Source organism: Penaeus vannamei, chromosome 28, assembly GCF_042767895.1.
Source record: "Penaeus vannamei isolate JL-2024 chromosome 28, ASM4276789v1, whole genome shotgun sequence".
NCBI lineage: Eukaryota > Metazoa > Arthropoda > Malacostraca > Decapoda > Penaeidae > Penaeus > Penaeus vannamei.
In genome coordinates this window covers 3,983,396-4,003,395 of record NC_091576.1, presented here as the reverse complement: position 1 = coordinate 4,003,395, position 20,000 = coordinate 3,983,396, and the positions used below count along the sequence as shown (strand labels likewise).

At 38.2% G+C, this 20,000-nt stretch overlaps 3 protein-coding genes across 4 annotated transcripts in view; 2 read left to right on the top strand and 1 right to left on the bottom strand.

Moving 5' to 3' along the window:
* Positions 1–3,195, top strand: part of LOC113806772 (ctenidin-1) — a 9,653-nt gene extending 6,458 nt beyond the window's left edge. Inside the window, exons 1-4 of one of the 2 annotated variants that reach the window (XM_070141276.1) lie at positions 2,282–2,350; positions 2,536–2,677; positions 2,803–2,994; positions 3,097–3,195. In XM_070141276.1, the coding sequence (XP_069997377.1) occupies positions 2,657–2,677; positions 2,803–2,994; positions 3,097–3,189 (306 nt within the window). In that variant the 5' untranslated portion in view covers positions 2,282–2,350; positions 2,536–2,656 and the 3' untranslated portion in view covers positions 3,190–3,195. Of the gene's footprint in view, positions 1–2,281; positions 2,351–2,535; positions 2,678–2,802; positions 2,995–3,096 lie in introns of those variants that run through there. The other variant, XM_070141275.1, reaches the window with a different exon arrangement.
* LOC113822836 (acanthoscurrin-1-like) overlaps positions 1–20,000 on the bottom strand; it is a 148,078-nt gene that overhangs the window by 44,352 nt on the left and 83,726 nt on the right. The gene's annotated exons all lie outside the window — the stretch shown is intronic.
* Positions 5,470–11,902, top strand: LOC113806788 (uncharacterized). Its single transcript, XM_070141360.1, has 12 exons — positions 5,470–5,646; positions 5,796–6,032; positions 6,158–6,370; positions 6,473–6,641; positions 6,730–6,801; positions 7,457–7,638; positions 7,862–7,921; positions 8,135–8,266; positions 8,452–8,665; positions 8,791–8,886; positions 11,719–11,730; positions 11,833–11,902. Exons 1-12 carry the CDS (start codon positions 5,470–5,472, stop codon positions 11,847–11,849), a joined length of 1,581 nt encoding a protein of 526 aa, XP_069997461.1. The 3' UTR covers positions 11,850–11,902.

The window sequence follows — 20,000 nt, the reverse complement described above, 5'->3', positions numbered from 1 at the left end:
GAATGTAGATCGTCCACATGAAAAAAGTGAAATAGCAATGTAAAGGAAATTAGCACATTCTGAATACCAGAATACAGCCTTTGTCTCACTGAAGACAAAACGGACATGTGACACTCTAAACATACGATGCAATGACTGGTATCGGAAAATGGCTCCGCAATACTATGAAATCACTGATCGATCTCTAAATGCATATATATGTGTGTGTACACACACACACACACACATATATATATATATATATATATATATATATATATATATATATATATATATATATATATATATATATATGTATGTATGTCTATATATGTATGTATGTATATATATATAGACATATATATATATATATATATGTGTGTGTGTGTGTGTGTGTGTGTGTGTGTGTGTGTGTGTGTGTGTGTGTGTGTGTGTGTGAGTGTGTGTATGTATGTATATATATATATATATATATATATATATATATATATATATATATATATATATATATATATATATATATATATGTATGTATGTATGTATGTATGTATGTATGTATGTATGTCTATATATAGACATATATGCATATATAGACATACATATATGCATATATATACATATATATATACATATACATATTTATACATATATATATACATATATGTATACATATTTACACACTTATATATATGTATACACATTTACACACACACACACACACACACACATACACACACACACACACACACACACACACACACACACACACACACGAACATATATATATATATATATGAATATATATATTTATATATACATATGTATGCATATATGTATATATACACATCCATACGTATGTGTGTGTGTGACATAGAGAAACAGACAGACGGAGAGAGAGAGGTTTGTAACTATATCTATATATATTCACACACATATTTGTGTATATCTATATATCTATATCTATCTATCTATCTATCTATATCTATCTATCTATCTATCTATCTATCTATCTATCTATCTATCTATCTATCTATATATATATATATATATATATATATATATATATATATATATATATATATATACATGCATGTATGTTTCTGCATGTGTGTATATAGATAAATAAATAAGTAGATACATATATTTATATATATTCATGAATAAATAGCTACTCCTCTTTATCTCTCTTATTGCGTGTTCAATTAATAATTTGGGTTGTATCTTTATAATAATAAATTTTATCACAAAAAGCCCAAGATACAGACGCACTTCTTATATTCAAGATAATAAAAGCACCAGAGGGTTATCTGAGCGGCAGATTAACATGAAATGGACGTTCGTGCACAGAGAGCGAGCGTAAGGGCTTTGGGAATAACGGTGCGTTCGGAACTGCTCGTCTATCTCGTCCAGACCAGTTGGACGAGATGTTTTGACCGTTCGGAACCTCCACTATCTCGTCCCGGACAAGTAGTCTAGCTCGTCCAACTCGCCCTCCTGCGAAGGTGGCCGAGCAGGACGAGATGACGTCACAATAGGTTTTGTATGTAAACATTGACAGTTGCAGGTAACCACAAGATATTGGTGGGTAATTTTATGACCCTTTATTGGTGTTATCAAAGGATATTTTTGTGTTTGTCAGTTGCAGGTAAGTTAAATATGCATCAAAGGAGTTACAAAACCTATGCAGCGTGTAAAATAAAGACACCGGTATGATAAAAAAAAAAAAAAGGAATATTTACATTCGAGCCGGTTGCATCCTGTGCAGAAAGGGTCTTGGAGGTTCCGAACGCGGCCCACTTGTCCTGCTGGTCCTGGACAAGATGTCTGGACGAGCAAGACGAGCAGTTCCGAACGAGGCATAAGGAGACGAGGGTGATGGAGATGGGAGGCAGAGGAACGCGAGAGGATGGAAGAGTGGCCGAGAGAGTGAGAACCATTAAGCGGATTTGAATAAGAAAACGGGAGAAGACAAGTCAGATGTGGAAGACAACAAATCCTACACAAGGTGATGTTGTTTTCCAATATATACGTTATATGTATATAGCCCTATCCTACACTATATCTATACTGCATAATAATTCTTTTCCAATATATCAACGCTGATACAAATTTTCTACATATTTCAAATGGGAAAAGTCAATGCAATTGTGAATAATGAAGATACTGCAATGCCGTTAAATTTTGTGTTAGGTCATCCAGTCAACACCAAGTCGCGCCTTGACCTCGCTTCCTCACGCAGACTCCAGAGAATCTCGAAGGTCGCGGCCTCATTCCCGCTCCTCCTGCCAGCCTTCCTGGCCGGCGGGAGTATAAAAGCCCCGCGCTGCAGCCACGGCGTCAGTCGTCTCGCAGCGCACCCATCACTAACATGGTACGTCTAACAAGTTCTGAACTCGCGCTCTGTAAATCAATTGAAAGACCCGATTCGAAAGAAGAAAAAGAATACACATGGAATAGCTTAAGGCCTACGTTCATGCATGAGAAGTTGGTCTCTCTACATACCAAGGGGAAAGAATTACGAGAAAATAATGATAATGCATTCTCTGCTTCCATTAGACTCGAGTTCTCTTCACCGTCGTGGTCCTGTCCCTCGTGGTCGCCTTGGCCGCCGCCGGTGGATTTGGCGGCGGACACGGAGGCGGATTTGGCGGTGGTGGATTCGGAGGATCTGGAGGCTATGGAGGCAGAGGATTTGGAGGTAATGTCCTTTATTTAGAACATTTGTACTACGAACATAATGAACTTCAATTAACGCCTATTAAAAAATCATGTAATGATGAAATCTCTGACGGATCTTCACTATCATATTCCATGCAATAACAGGTGGACATGGAGGCTTCGGAGGAGGATTCGGAGGCGGTCACGGAGGATTCGGAGGCGGTCACGGAGGATTCGGAGGCGGTCACGGAGGATTCGGAGGCGGTCACGGAGGATTCGGAGGCGGTCACGGAGGATTCGGAGGCGGTCACGGAGGATTCGGAGGCGGTCACGGAGGATTCGGAGGTGGATTTGGAGGTAAAATATCAAGTTCAAATCAAGCTGCCTATTACAGTGATATTACCGAGATCACGTTACTCCTCAACTTGGATATCTTAATAATTATTTCTTTATTTTCAGGACGATATGGAAAGTAAGCGCTTCGACGACCTTTCACCTCCAGGAGGAATGTATATTGAAAAGTGTATTCCTATTTTTTATATTAAAGTGTAAATTCAACGTATTCCTGATTTTCCTCCTACACTATAATGCACATATACATGAATAGTTTCTGTGCGTTTCAAAGTAATATATCATTAGGTATTGTGCCACGGTGGACGTCAATTTGATATGTAGATATGTCAGACTAAAGAATACCATGAAACATATCTAGATCATATTGATGAGAACACAACTGTCATTATTGATTGTCATGACCATTTCAAGGAAGAATATAGATCGTTCACATGAAAAAGTGAAATAGCAATGTAAAGGAAATTAGCACATTCTGAATACCAGAATACAGGCTTTGTCTCACTGAAGACAAAACGGACATGTGACACTCTAAACATACGATGCAATGACTGGTATCGGAAAATGGCTCCGCAATACTATGGAATCACAGATCGATCTCTAAATGCATATATATGTGTGTGTGTGTGTCTGTGTATGTGTATGTATGTATGTGTATATATATACATGTATGTATGTTTATATATTATAGACATATATGCATAAATACAGACATATATGCATATAGAGACACATATGCATATATACACATACATAATGCATATATACACATACATATACATATACATATATATATACATATATATATATATATATATATATATATATATATATATATATATATATATATATATATATATATATATACATATTTACACAAATTTATATATACATATGGGTGCATATATGTATATATACACATATATGTATATATACACATCCATACGTATGTGTGTGTATGTGACAGAGAGAAACAGACAGACGGAGAGAGAGAGGTATGTACCTATATTTATATATATTCACACACACACACATACATGTGTATATCTGTCTATCTGTGTATGTATATATATATATATATATATATATATATATATATATATATATATATATATATATATATATATATATATATATATATAAATCTATGTATGTATGTGTATGCATGTATGTTTCTGCATATGTGTATATATAGATAAATAAATAAATAGATACATATATTTATTTATTTATATATATGCATGATTAAAAAGCTACTCCTCTTTATCTCTCTTATTACGTGCTCAATTAATAATGTTGTGTGTATGTTTAATTGAATAAAATTTAGCACAAACGTCCAAGATACGGAAGCACTTCTTATCTTCCGGATAACAAAAGCACCAGAGGGTTACCTGAGCGGAAGATTAACATGAAATGGACGTTCGTGCACAGAGAGCGAGCGTAAGGGCTTTGGGAATAGTGATGGTGCGTTCGGAACTGCTCGTCTATCTCGTCCAGACCAGTTGGACGAGCTGTTTTGACCGTTCGGAACCTCCACTATCTCGTCCCGGACAAGTAGTCTAGCTCGTCCAACTCGCCCTCCTGCGAAGGTGGCCGAGCAGGACGAGATGACGTCACCATAGATTTTGTATGTAAACAGTGACAGTTGCAGGTAACCACAAGATACTGGTGGGTAATTTTATGACCCTTTATTGGTGTTATCAAAGGATATTTTTGTGTTTGTCAGTTGCAGGTAAGTTAAATATGCATCAAAGGAGTTACAAAACTGATGCAGCGTGTAAAATAAAGACAGCCGGTTGAATTCTGGGCGGAAAGGGTCTTGGAAGTTCCGAACGCGGCCCACTTGTCCTGCTGGTCCTGGACAAGATGTCTGGACGAGCAAGACGAGCAGTTCCGAAAGCAAGCATAAGGAGACGAGGGCGATGGAGATGGGAGGCAGAGGAACGCGAGAGGATGGAAGAGTGGCCGAGAGAGTGAGAACCATTAAGCGGATTTGAATAAGAAAACGGAAGAAGACAAGTCAGATATGGAAGACAACAAATCATACACAAGGCGATGTTGTTTCCCAATATATAAGTTATATGGATATAGCCCTACCATACACTATATCTATACTGCATAATAATTCCTTTCCTATATATCAACGCTGATACAAATTTTCTTCATATTTCAAATGGGAAAAGTCAATGCAATGGTGAATAATGGACATACTGTAATGGCGTCAAATTTTGTGTTAGGTCATCCAGCCAACACCAAGTCGCTACATGGAAAATTAATATTTGAATCCTTTTAAAGCACTAACTTAATAATGATTCCCCGCCTGTCTATACTATAGCTACACCCATACATTCCTATCCCGTGTAATATCCACACAGCCCTTGTGTTTTTCCTGAAATGGCCGACTGCATAACAATTTATCCTCCATATTAATGCTCATGCAAAACTTTCTTCGGACTTCAAATGGTGAAAGTCATTATAAGGATGAATGTGTTGGCGACGAATTTCGTGTTAGGTCATCCAGCCAACACCAAGTCGCGCCTTGACCTCGCTTCCTCACGCAGACTCCAGAGAAACTCGAAGGTCGCGGCCTCATTCCCGCTCCTCCTGCCAGCCTTCCTGGCCGGCGGGAGTATAAAAGCCCCGCGCTGCAGCCACGGCGTCAGTCGTCTCGCAGCGCACCCATCACTAACATGGTATGTCTAACAAGTTCTGCACTCGCGCTCTCTAAATCAATTGAAAGACCCGATTCGAAAGAAGAAAAAGAATACACATGGAAGAGCTTAAGGCCTACGTTCATGCATGAGAAGTTGGTCTCTCTACATACCAAGGGGAAAGAATTACGAGAAAATAATGATAATGCATTCTCTGCTTCCATTAGACTCGAGTTCTCTTCACCGTCGTGGTCCTGTCCCTCGTGGTCGCCTTGGCCGCCGCCGGTGGATTTGGCGGCGGACACGGAGGCGGATTTGGCGGCGGACACGGAGGCGGATTTGGCGGTGGTGGATTCGGAGGATCTGGAGGCTATGGAGGCAGAGGATTTGGAGGTAATGTCCTTTGTGCAGAATATTTGTACTACGAACATAATGAACATCAATTAACGCCTATTAAAAAATCATGAAATGATGAAATCTCTGACGGATCTTCACTCTCATATTCCATGCAATAACAGGTGGACATGGAGGCTTCGGAGGAGGATTCGGAGGCGGTCACGGAGGATTCGGAGGCGGTCACGGAGGATTCGGAGGCGGTCACGGAGGATTCGGAGGCGGTCACGGAGGATTCGGAGGCGGCCACGGAGGATTCGGAGGCGGCCACGGAGGATTCGGAGGCGGTCACGGAGGATTCGGAGGCGGTCACGGAGGATTCGGAGGTGGATTTGGAGGTAAAATATCAAGTTCAAATCAAGCTGCCTATTGCAGTGATATTACCGAGAACACGTTACTCCTCAACTTGGATATCTTAATATTTATTTCTTTATTTTCAGGACGATATGGAAAGTAAGCGCTTCGACGACCTTTCACCTCCAGGAGGAATGTATATTGAAAAGTGTATTCCTATTTTTTTTTTATTAAAGTGTAAATTCAACGTATTCCTGATTTTCCTCCTACACTATAATGCACATATACATGAAGAGTTTCTGTGCCAGTTTCAAAGTAATATATCATTAGGTATTGTGCCACGGTGGACGTCAGTTTGATATGTAGACATGTCAGGCTAAAGAACACTATGAAACATATCTAGATCATATTGATGAGGACACAACTGTCTTATTGATTGTCATGACCATTTCAAGGAAGAATGTAGATCGGCCATGTGAGAAGAAAAAGAAAAAAAGAAGTTAAATAGCAATGTAAAGGAAATTAGCACATTCTGAATACCTGACCTTTCCTTTCCAGAATACAGCCTTTGTCTCACTGAAGACAAAACGGACATGTGACACTCTAAACATACGATGCAATGACTGGTATCGGAAAATGGCTCCGCAATACTATGAAATCACAAACAGCTCTCTAAAACTTGTTTTCGAATTGTTCACATATGTAGGTCATTAGATGTTATCTACAGAGAACTTGATGTATGTATAGTTCTTCAAACCATGTATGCACCTCTTTGAATGTTGCTGGCAATAATTTAAAAAAATGTATAAAACAAATCCTCTAAAGCGAAATAATGCTTTTAATTATGAGTTTGTATATCTGTATGTGAGATTTTGAAGCGTTTTCACTCATCTGTGGTGTATAATGTTATGTGTCTGTGTATGTGTGTGCATCGCGTGCAGTATTATGCCATGGATTATATATCAATTTGATACTAGATTTGGATATATCCAGATAAATTAACAGAAAAAATAGACATGAGAATATGTGTGTGCTCTGTATATGTACTAAATACATATTAATCACACAACCTACTGACATTTTTTGTGTATATGTATATATATGAATAAAATTTACCCCAAACGCCCAAGATAGGGAAGAACTTCTTATCTTCCGGATAAGAAAAGCACCAGAGGGTTATCTGAGCGGCAGATTAACACGAAATAGACGTTCGTGCACAGAGAGCGAGCGTAAGGGCTTTGGGAATAAGGAGACGAGGGCGATGGAGATGGGAGGCAGAGGAACGCGAGAGGATGGAAGAGTGGCCGAGAGAGTGAGAACCATTAAGCGGAACTGAATAAGAAAACGGGAGAAGACAAGTCAGATATGGAAGACAACAAATCCTACACAAGGCGATGTTGTTTTCCAATATTTCAGGCGTAGGAAAAGGGGGGGGGGGGCGACTGCCAAACACACCAAAATGAAGCGGGCGGGACCCAACTTCCTCAGCTTTCGAGGACATTCCCTGTAAACAAACAGTGCAATTCCTTACCCAGTTGTTGAACACTGGGCGCCTGCACCTGAGAGGGCAGCTGCTACTGAGTCTTGCGTTCAACGTGAAATAACCATTACGTCTAGTACTAAATGAAAATGTTTTTCCTGAAATGGCCGAATGTATCAATCTATCTTCCATATTAATGCTCATGCAAAACTTTCTTCGGATTTCAAATGGTGAAAGTCATTATAAGGATGAATGTGTTGGCGTCGAACCTTGTGTTAGGTCATCCAGCCAACACCAAGTCGCGCCTTGACCTCGCTTCCTCACGCAGACTCCAGAGAAACTCGAAGGTCGCGGCCTCATTCCCGCTCCTCCTGCCAGCCTTCCTGGCCGGCGGGAGTATAAAAGCCCCGCGCTGCAGCCACGGCGTCAGTCGTCTCGCAGCGCACCCATCACTAACATGGTATGTCTAACAAGTTCTGCACTCGCGCTCTGTAAATCAATTGAAAGACCCGATTCGAAAGAAGAAAAAGAATACACATGGAAGAGCTTAAGGCCTACGTTCATGCATGAGAAGTTGGTCTCTCTACATACCAAGGGGAAAGAATTGCGAGAAAATAATGATAATGCATTCTCTGCTTCCATTAGACTCGAGTTCTCTTCACCGTCGTGGTCCTGTCCCTCGTGGTCGCCTTGGCCGCCGCCGGTGGATTTGGCGGCGGACACGGAGGCGGATTTGGCGGTGGACACGGAGGTGGATTTGGCGGAGGACACGGAGGCGGATTTGGCGGTGGACACGGAGGCGGATTTGGCGGTGGTGGATTCGGAGGATCTGGAGGCTATGGAGGCAGAGGATTTGGAGGTAATGTCCTTTGTGCAGAATATTTGTCCTTCGAACATAATGAACACCAATTAACGCCTATTAAAAAATCATGAAATGATGAAATCTCTGACGGATCTTCACTCTCATACTCCATGCAATAACAGGTGGACATGGAGGCTTCGGAGGAGGATTCGGAGGCGGTCACGGAGGATTCGGAGGCGGTCACGGAGGATTCGGAGGCGGTCACGGAGGATTTGGAGGTAAAATATCAAGTTCAAATCAAGTTGCCTATTGCACTGATATTACCGAGAACAAATTACTCCTCAACTTGGATATCTTAATAATTATTTCTTTATTTTCAGGACGATATGGAAAGTAAGCGCTTCGACGATCTTTCAACTCCATGTATATTGAAAAATGTATCGCTATTTTTATTAAAATATAAATTTAATCGTACTCCTGATTCCCCTCCTATACTATAATGCACATATATATGAATAATTCTTGTACCAGTTTCAAATATGTCATAAGGTAGATATGCCAGGCTAAAGACAGCTCTGAAACCTATCTAGATCATATTGATGAGGACACAACTGTCATTATTGATTGTCATGACCATTTCAAGGAAGAATATAGATCGTTCACATGAAAAAGTGAAATAACAATGTAAAGGAAATTACCACAATCTGAATACCAGAAGACAGCCTTTGTCTCACTGAAGACAAAACGGGCATGTGACACTCTAAACATACGATGCAATGACTGGCATCGGAAAATGGCTCAGCAATACTATGAAATCACTGATCGATATCTAAATTCATGTATGTGTGTGTGTGTGTGACAGAGAGAAACCGATAGAGAGAGATCTTTGTACCCATATTTATACATATTCACACACACACACACACACACACACACACGCGCGCACACACACACACACACACACACACACACACACACACACACACACACAGATATATATATATATACATATATATATATATATATATATATATATATATATATATATATATATATATATATATATATATATATATATATCATGTATGTGTCTGCATATGTATATATATACGCAGATAAATATATAGATAAAAATATTTATTTATTTACGTATATGCATACATAAATAGCTACTCCTCTTTATCTCTCTTATAAGGGGCTCAGTTAATACTTTTTTGTGTATGTTAAATTGAATAAAATTTAGCACAAACTTCCAAAATACGGTCGAACTTCTTATCTTCCGGATAAGAAAAGCACCAGAGGGTTATCTGAGCGGCAGATTAACATGAAACAGACGTTCGTGCACAGAGAGCGAGCGTAAGGGCTTTGGGAATAAGGAGACGAGGGCGATGGAGATGGGAGGCAGAGGAACGCGAGAGGATGGAAGAGTGGCCGAGAGAGTGAGAACCATTAAGCGGATTTGAATAAGAAAACGGGAGAAGACAAGTCAAATATGGAAGACAACAAATCCTACACAAGGCGATGTTGTTTTCCGATATTGCCCATCACTCTAAAATGAAGGAGGACGGGACCCAACTTCTGCCTCCCACTCCCCAGCTTTCGAGGACATTCCCTGTAAACAAACAGTGCAATTCCTTACCCAGTTGCTGAGACCACTGACCCCCTGCACCCGAGAGGGAAGCTGCAACTGAGTCTTGCGTTCAACGTGAAATAACCATTACGTCTAGTACTATCTAAATAAAAATGTCTGACATTTTAGTGCAGAAATTATTCAACTTACCTTTTCAAAACTGCTAAAATCCAGGAGCTTCCGAGGGCTTTGCCCCCGGTCTCCCACCAGGCCGGTAACCCTGGACCCCACCAGGGGCTAAAGCCACCAGGACCCCCAGCTATTTTGGGGGAACCTCTTTTGCCCCCCTCCCCCCTCCAAAATACCTTTCTATGCCTATATATATTCCTTTGATAATCAGCACTGCAACATCTTCAGATATTCCTTAATCTCATGTACCGTAAAACTTTATTGTAGTAACCTATTTTTGTGGACATATGAGAGCTACATGGGAAATTTATATTTGACGAAGTGACTCTTTTGTAGAACAAAATCTCGCTTGGTCAACCTGTCTGTTTATCGAATATTATATCTGTACTGCATTTTCTTCTTCTTCTTCTTCTTTTTCTTACAAATCAGTGCTGATACTTTTTTATGGGAAAAGTCACTGCAATGGTGAATAATGAAAGTACGGTAATGGCGTCGAACTTTGTGTTAGGTCATCCAGCCAACACCAAGTCGCTACATGGAAAATTAATATTTGAATCCTTTGCAGCACTAAATATCAAATGATTCCACGTCTGTCTATACTATAGGTACACTCATACATCCCTATCCCATGTAATATCCATACAACCCTTGTGTTTTTTCCTGAAATACCAGACTGCATAACAATTTATCCTCCATATTAATGCTTATGCAAAACTTTCTTCGGATTTCAAATGGTGAAAGTCATTATAAGGATGAATGTGTTGGCGATGAATCTTGTGTTAGGTCATCCAGCCAACACCAAGTCGCGCCTTGACCTCGCTTCCTCACGCAGACTCCAGAGAAACTCGAAGGTCGCGGCCTCATTCCCGCTCCTCCTGCCAGCCTTCCTGGCCGGCGGGAGTATAAAAGCCCCGCGCTGCAGCCACGGCGTCAGTCGTCTCGCAGCGCACCCATCACTAACATGGTATGTCTAACAAGGTCTGCACTCGCGCTCTGTAAATCAATTGAAAGACCCGATTCGAAAGAAGAAAAGGAATACACGTGGAAGAGCTTAAGGCCTACGTTCATGCATGAGAAGTTGGTCTCTCTACATACCAAGGGGAAAGAATTACGAGAAAATAATGATAATGCATTCTCTGCTTCCATTAGACTCGAGTTCTCTTCACCGTCGTGGTCCTGTCCCTCGTGGTCGCCTTGGCCGCCGCCGGTGGATTTGGCGGCGGACACGGAGGCGGATTTGGCGGTGGACACGGAGGTGGATTTGGCGGTGGACACGGAGGATTCGGAGGCGGTCACGGAGGATTCGGAGGCGGTCACGGAGGATTCGGAGGCGGTCATGGAGGATTCGGAGGTGGATTTGGAGGTAAAATATCAAGTTCAAATCAAACTACCTATTGCAGTGATATTACCGAGAACACGTTACTCCTCAACTTGGATATCTTAATAATTATTTCATTATTTTCAGGACGATATGGAAAGTAAGCGCTTCGACGATCTTTCACCTCCAGGAGGAATGTATATTGAAAAGTGTATTCCTATTTTTTTATATTAAAGTGTAAATTCGACGTATTCCTGATTTTCCTCCTACACTATAATGCACATGTACATGAATAGTTTCTGTGACAGTTTCACATTAATATATCATCAGGTATTGTGCCTCAATGGACGTCAGTTTCATATGTAGATATGTCAGGCTAAAGAACACTATGAAACACATCTAGATCAGGCTGATAAGGACAACTATCAGTACTGGTTAAGACTTTCATAAGCATTTTAAGAAAGAATATAGATAATGCCTATGAAAAAGTTGAATGGCGTCATAAAAAAAAAATAGCATATGCTGAAAACCTGACCATTCCTACCCAGAATACAGGCTTTGTCTCACTGGAGACAAAACGGACATGTGACATTCCAAACAAACCATGAAATTGTCGGGGTTAGCTCAGTTATAGATGTCAACCTCTTGTATAATCAACATATTCAAACTCTACGGGCTCCTCCCCCGCGTTTCAGTGTTCCATTTTAGCTCAGTTATAGATCTCAGACTTGAAAAGAATTAAGCTATTTACAGTCTACGGGTTCCTCCGCCTCGTTTTACTGTTTTATCATGACCAAATATTTTCTCATTTGTTGTGGTAGCGTCGTGGTCCGATATAGGTCAAGGAAAACAAAACTGGCCAATAAGGGAATCTAATATTTGAGATGATCCATTGAAATATAAAGTGCTTCTTACTACATAATACCATCAGCATTATATATTCAGCGGTCTTAAACTCTTCATGTACGTACACGTGTGTGTGTGTGTGTGTGTGAGGGAGAGAGAGAGAGAGAGAGAGAATGTGAGTGTGAGTGTGTAAGTGTGCATGAGTGCGTGTACGTGTAACTATGTGAGGGGTTGTTTGTAACTATGTGAGGGGTTGTTCAGTGAACGTGAACAAGCACGAAAGTAGCTACGTGTATACTTCTGTGCGGCCATGTGGGTTTTCATAAAATTACTTTGCACATAAGAAAATAAAAAAATAAAAAAAATAAAAGCACAATCATCAGCTCTCAGTGTTTTGTCACTGTTTTGGACAAGTGTTACATTGTTTGGGCCATTACCACAGCAATTTCATACTCTTTCTTATTATAAATTCATTCTCCTTTACTGCATTTTCATCTACTGTAAAGAAACTTAAAGATAAATAAGGTAAAACCGGTAAAAGAAATAAAAGTGGTGATTTCCGGCATTTTACTGGGAGAGTGGCAGCGTACATATACAACCAATATCATTCGTTTTACCTTTTAAAATTGGCACACAGGTCACTGTTGAATCCGCTGCCGTAGGGGTGACCATTACAGAAGTTAAAAGTAAAATATACAAAATACAAAAGACGACAGCGTGTGGTCCTGGCGAACCCCAGTCTGCCCCTCTCTCTGTCTCAGGAGTGTGTCGGCGAGCTTCCCTCAGGCGCGCGTTCCTACTTCAGCGATTATCCCCCACTTTCCTGGTTCTCACGCGCGGGTATTTGTGCCTTGTTTCTAGTAGTTTCAAATGCTTATTTAGAAGATTTCTCACGCAAGACATAAGCTAGTCCTTGAGTTTATTTGGATGCCTTGTTCAGGTGTTTCGTCTGCAGGTGGTTTTCGGGCCTTAAACAGCGTTGTTGTTTCAACTCGTTCTTTTTAATCAATCTGCCGTTGCTCCAGCGTGCAAATCTGATCACGACAAAATGACTGTCACCGGAAAATGGCTCCGCAAATACTATATAAACACAGATCTCTAAAACTATTGTCAACTAAATGGTTCACACAGCATGTAGATCAGTGAAGTTGCCTACAGCGAACTTGAAGTATGTAACGTTCTTCAGATATTATGTATGCACCTCGTTGCATGTTGCTGGTAATACAAGATGATAATGATGATGAACAAATCTTCAAGTGATGCTTTTGATTATGACTGTGTGTGTGTGTGATTTTGAAGATATAACTTACCTTTGTGGAATAATTCTCTGCGTCTGTGTATGTGTATTTGTGCCGCTGTAAATCACTGTATCATCTCTTATTTATTTTTAGTATACTGCTTCGTTTCATATAGGATTTGGATGAAAAATCCAGATAAATTGGCGGACAAAGAAACCTGAAACAGATGGTACAATTTAGAGAGAGAAGTATTTGGAAGACGGAAAGAGGGAACGAAGGCAATAGAGATGGAATGGATAAGAGGTGGTATAAGGGAAGAAGATGGAAACAGAGAGAAAGGATGGAAAGATGAAGATTTCTTTACATGAACTGACAACGGTAAAAGACGATGGTAACCATATCTGATTACGCTTGAAAACCTAAATGGAAAAAGGGAATTCCTACACCGAAACAGCTGTGGAATATATAATGACAAAAATCATACGGATAGCGATAACTAAACTTCTCTTCTCACTACACTAACTAGATATTCCGTTTTGTAGGTTTTGATAATCGTTAAACGTAAGGGTTAAGCAGTTTTGTGGTGGAGATATCAGGATTATTGGTACTTCAGTGGAGGAAAAACCAAACATACATTGAAACTTCTTAGCTAAAGGATTTCCTCGAACAGACACGGTGATGTAAAGCAGGTCGAAGGGTTTGGGAGAATCGAAGGCCTTGGGAATAGACTGAATTCAGGATGTGACGAAGAGGAACTCCAGAGATTATTCGAAAAAAAAAAAAGAGAGAGAGAGAGAGAGACAGAGAGAGAAAAAAAAAAAAAAAAAAAAAAACAAAAAAAAAAAAAAAAAAAAAAAATATATATATATATATATATATATATATATATATATATATATATATATATATATATATATATATACATGTATATACACACACACACACACACACACACACACACACACACACACACACACATATATATATATATATATATATATATATATATATATATATATATATATATATATATATGTATGTATGTGTGTGTGTGTGTGTGTGTGTGTGTGTGTGTGTGTGTGTGTGTGTGTGTGTGTGTATACATGTAATGAATAAGCATATTTGATTAAACAAGAAAACTGATGATAAAATACTGTATAAATTTCTTTCCTTCAGTATTCTTGCAGTAGATTATGCAAGATATTAACATTCTGAAATAATCTTGACAAATGTGAAAAAATGCAGACGCTCTAATATATGGTTTAGTAATTTCTTTGATCTGAATGTCTTACAGAAAAGACTCTAAACACATTATTACAGGCATTAATTGTTTTCAAAGCAGTGGTTCCCAAAAGTTGGCTCGTGATACCGAAGGAGGAGGAGGAGGAGGAGGACCAGCAGGTGTTCGTCAGGACGTTCCAATTTACTATAGAGGCTTCAAGGGGCATCGTATTACAATTGGCTAACTAAAGCTAATTTTTCTTTATTTCTTCTTAGTGCCTGCGGATGTGCCAGACGTCTTGGAAAGGGAGCGTGAGTGTAAAAGCTTGGGTATTATTGATTTAAAAGAAAGCTTTCATAAACATTACGTGATGGAATTCACCAGAAAAAAAAAGTCCACACAAAAGTCAGGATTGTTGAATTGAAACTAGACCAACAAGTAGACTTTATATGCTTACCTTTGCTCTCTTGTATAAACTATTTCCACTTTAACGAAATATTTGCCGATCACCTTCTCTATGAAGACGTCCCTTTGTCTTCCGACTCCTGTATTTGCTACAAGAAGTAGGTGACTGCATAATACACCAGTTTTCTCTTATGTATCAGCACACACTAATACAGCTATTTTTCACATGTCTTTGTTGTAAAGAAACGATTTAATGACTCTTAGTGGCGTAACATTTTGTGCTACGCCATCCAGCCAGCGTTGGGTGATTTAGTTCCTCATCCTCACTCAAAAAAAAGGAAGCCGAAGGTAAACTGAAGTATTTTTCTCGCACTCTGAGAATGAGTTTACCGAGATGTTCCGTTTAACAAAAAAAGTTTAAGGGAAAATGGGCGTTTCCAATCTGAAAAGGGGCGTTTCCCTCCAAAAAGTGCTGGCAAGCATAAGTATAAGGGCATCAATGGCTTTTAACTGTGACGATGTGTGTTATTTAAGTTCTATAGCTTACTTGTGTGCTACACTGTTCTGCATCTATCACTCGCTCGTTCGCTGTCCAAAATGCATGTCTTAGAGAATACTTGTGCGGAATATACTATTTAATTTGTGAAAACGAAAAGAGGCAACGAAAGCAAGAAAGGTGAAATGGGATGGAGCTGGCATAGAATAGAGAAAGGCACGTGCGTTCCAAAACACTGAGAAAAAAAAAAAATAATAAAGATAAGTAAATTAAAAAGAAAAAAGAAAAAAAAAAAAGAAAGAAAAAAAGAAAAAAAAAAAAATAAAAAAAAAAAAAAAAAAAAAAAAAAATATATATATATATATATATATATATATATATATATATATATATATATATATATATATAAACATAATCAAAATATGAAAAAAAAACATATGGCACGTAGAAAAAAAACATCAATAATGATAAGAAAAAAAAATAAACATTTAAGAATAAAGCTTCTTAAAAAGTACTGACGTTACTGATATCCCTAAAAAGCTAAAGAGACGATGTAATATAAAACATCAATAAAATCATTTACAGGGTAAATTGATCAAAATGCAAATACATCTAATAAAAAGATAAGTTTACAAGACAAAAACAAACAAACAAACTCCCCGAACTTAAACAATAAAAGACAATAAAATTAAACAGTAAAAGTAAAATACTTTTTTTTTTTTTTTCGTTGTGCAACACGTGCTGAACATTCGCTATACCTCTGTTATTTAGTGTTTAAACAGGCTTTGTAAGCTAAATACAAGAAATAGGAATATTCCTTACAGACAGCAGCAATTATAATTATAATTGTAATTATTATAAAAATTATTCAGGAAAAAGAGTAACGTCAGTATAAGGAAAAAGGGATAAATGAAGGAGAGCGAAACTCCAGAAGAGAAAAGGACTAAGGATGGATAAAAGGAAGAGAAACTGCGAAAAGGATGAAGCTAATAGTTAGTATAAATAATTGGTAAACAAAAGGAAAAATATTGATAACATCAGGACATCATCGACTGGAATGAAGATTATGAAATACATTAGGAATTATCTCTCCTGTTTATAAATATATATATATATATATATATATATATATATATATATATATATATATATATATATATATATATATATATATATATATATATATATAATATATATATATATATATATATATATATATATATTTATATATATATATATATATATATATATATATATATATATATATATATATATATATATATATATATATATATATATATATATATGTATGTATGTGTGTGTGTGTGTGTGTGTGTGTGTGTGTGTGTGTGCTTATTCTGCGAGATAGATATTTAGACAGATAGACTGATAGATAGATAGAGATTGATAGATAGACAGAGAGGGGAAAAGAGAGCGAAAAATAGACTAATACCGAAAGAGACAAAGATAGATAGATACATAAGTCAATAAAAAGGGAGAGAGAGAATAGTAAGAACAAGCAACAAAGAGAGAAGAAAAGGAGCTTATAAAGAAACAAGATTACATGCAAAACAGGTGAGTCAACAGCGCAAGTTCAAACAACCCACATTTACGGTCGAAAAGCTGAGATATGACTCACAAAATAAAAAAAAAAAAAAAAAAAAAAAAAAAAAAAAAAAACATGATGACTCACAAAAAAAATATGATATGAAAAAAAATATGATATGACTCACAAAAAAATGTGATATGAAACAAAATATGATAAGACTCACAAAAAAATATGATATAAAAAATTATATGATATGACTCACAAAAAAAATATGATATGAAAAAATATATATATGATATGACTCAAAAAAAAATATGATATGAAAAAAAAAATATGATATGACTCACAAAAAGATGAGAGGCCTTTGTTATCTCACGGCCTAAGAAGGCGGAAAAAAGAGGCTGCGATTGTTACGAAAACGGATGCGCACGGATGTGTGTGTGTATGTAAATAAATATACACACATATATATATACTCATATATATGTATACATATATAAGTATATATCTATTTTTATCTATATATAAACTGAATATATATATATATATATATATATATATATATATATATATATATATATATATATATATATATATATATATATATATATATGTGAGTGTGTGTGTGTGTGTGTGTGTGTGTGTGTGTGTGTGTGTGTGTGTGTGTGTGTGTGTGTGTGTGTGTGTGTGTGTGTGTGTATGCATGTATGTATGCAAATAAACAAACGCACACACACGCGCACACACACATGTGTGTGTGTGTGTGTGTACATATGTGCGTGTGTGTGTGTGTACATATGTGCGTGTGTGTGTGTGTACATATGTGCGTGTGTGTGTGTGTTCATTTATTTGCTTATTCAAATATCTTAATACGTACATATACACGCGTTCAATCACACGCACGCGCAGGCAAACAAACATACACACAGACACACCCACACCCACACTTACACATACGCGTGCCTGCGAACAAATATATATACTTATCTGTATAAAACATATTCTCTACATATTAGATACATTATATTAGATAGATATATTAGATATATTATATTAGATAGATATATTAGATATATTATATTAGATAGATAGATTAGATATATTATATTAGATATATTATGAATTAATATATAATTATATAGTAGATAGTTATATTCTCTACCGTCCAAATGGTCAGCCAATGGTGTTTTCTGGTCAGACTCTTGGCAAGGAGACTCACGTATGGGTCACGCGGTCGCCAAAGGAGGGAAGAGCCATAGGAAGATGAGGCATTTTGCCCGGAATAAACTGCACCAACTTGGGAGGAGCAGAACTTGCCCGGAATAAACTGCACCAACTTGGGAGGAGCAGAACTTGCCCGGAATAAACTGCACCAACTTGGGATGAGCAGAACTTGCCCGGAATAAACTGCACCAACTTGGGATGAGCAGAACTTGCCCGGAATAAACTGCACCAACTTGGGAGGAGCAGAACTTGCCCGGAATAAACTGCACCAACTTGGGATGAGCAGAACTTGCCCGGAATAAACTGCACCAACTTGGGAGGAGCAGAACTTGCCCGGAATAAACTGCACCAACGAGGGAGGAGCAGAACTTGCCCGGAATAAACTGCACCAACTTGGGAGGAGCAGAACTTGCCCGGAATAAACTGCACCAACTTGGGATGAGCAGAACTTGCCCGGAATAAACTGCACCAACTTGGGATGAGCAGAACTTGCCTGGAATAAACTGCACCAACTTGGGATGAGCAGAACTTGCCCGGAATAAACTGCACCAACTTGGGATGAGCAGAACTTGCCCGGAATAAACTGCACCAACTCGGGATGAGCAGAACTTGCCCGAAATAAACTGCACCAACTTGGGAGGAGCAGAACTTGCCCGGAATAAACTGCACCAACTTGGGATGAGCAGAACTTGCCCGGAATAAACTGCACCAACTCGGGATGAGCAGAACTTGCCCGAAATAAACTGCACCAACTTGGGACGAGCAGAACTTGAACGGAATAAACTAGACTATATGCATTCCAAAAAAGACAAACGTACAAACATATAAATGTTCGCCACCTGGGAAATATATTGGTTCGCTGCAGATGAACGTGCTGCAAAGTTTCCTAAATCGATGTTTCGAAAGTAAATGATCATCCAAAAAATAATGTATACGTTATTTTCCTTTGTACTATTTGAAATTTGGAAACTCTTTCGTAATTTCAACGATTAAAGTAAATTTACTCTTTACACCAAAACTTTCCAAAGGATTTGCAACACTATGCTTCACGCCAAAACAATGCTTCGTATAATTTGCACTGTCATGCAAATCTTAACGACCGTCCACTTTTGAAATCTAAAACGCAGCATCGTTCGCAACTCAACTAAAAACCATCCCTTTGGCGTCAATAGCTTTTCAAGGAGTTTGCGTCACATCCGCGGTAAGTTTCACGCCAAACCAACGCTCCGTGTGATTCGCACCATCATGCGAAATCTTAACGACTATTTCATCTACAATTTGACTTTTCTTGCGATCGCCTCAAAGATCTTAACGACTACTATTTCATCTACAGTT

Coding starts and splice junctions, on each gene's coding strand:
- LOC113806788 (XM_070141360.1), top strand. CDS start 5,470: ATGAATGTGTTGGCGACGAATTTCGTGTTAGGTCATCCAGCCAACACC. Junction 7,639..7,861: donor ATGGAAGAGTGGCCGAGAGA/GTGAGAACCATT, acceptor TTCCTTACCCAG/TTGTTGAACACTGGGCGCCT. Junction 8,666..8,790: donor TGGAGGCAGAGGATTTGGAG/GTAATGTCCTTT, acceptor ATGCAATAACAG/GTGGACATGGAGGCTTCGGA.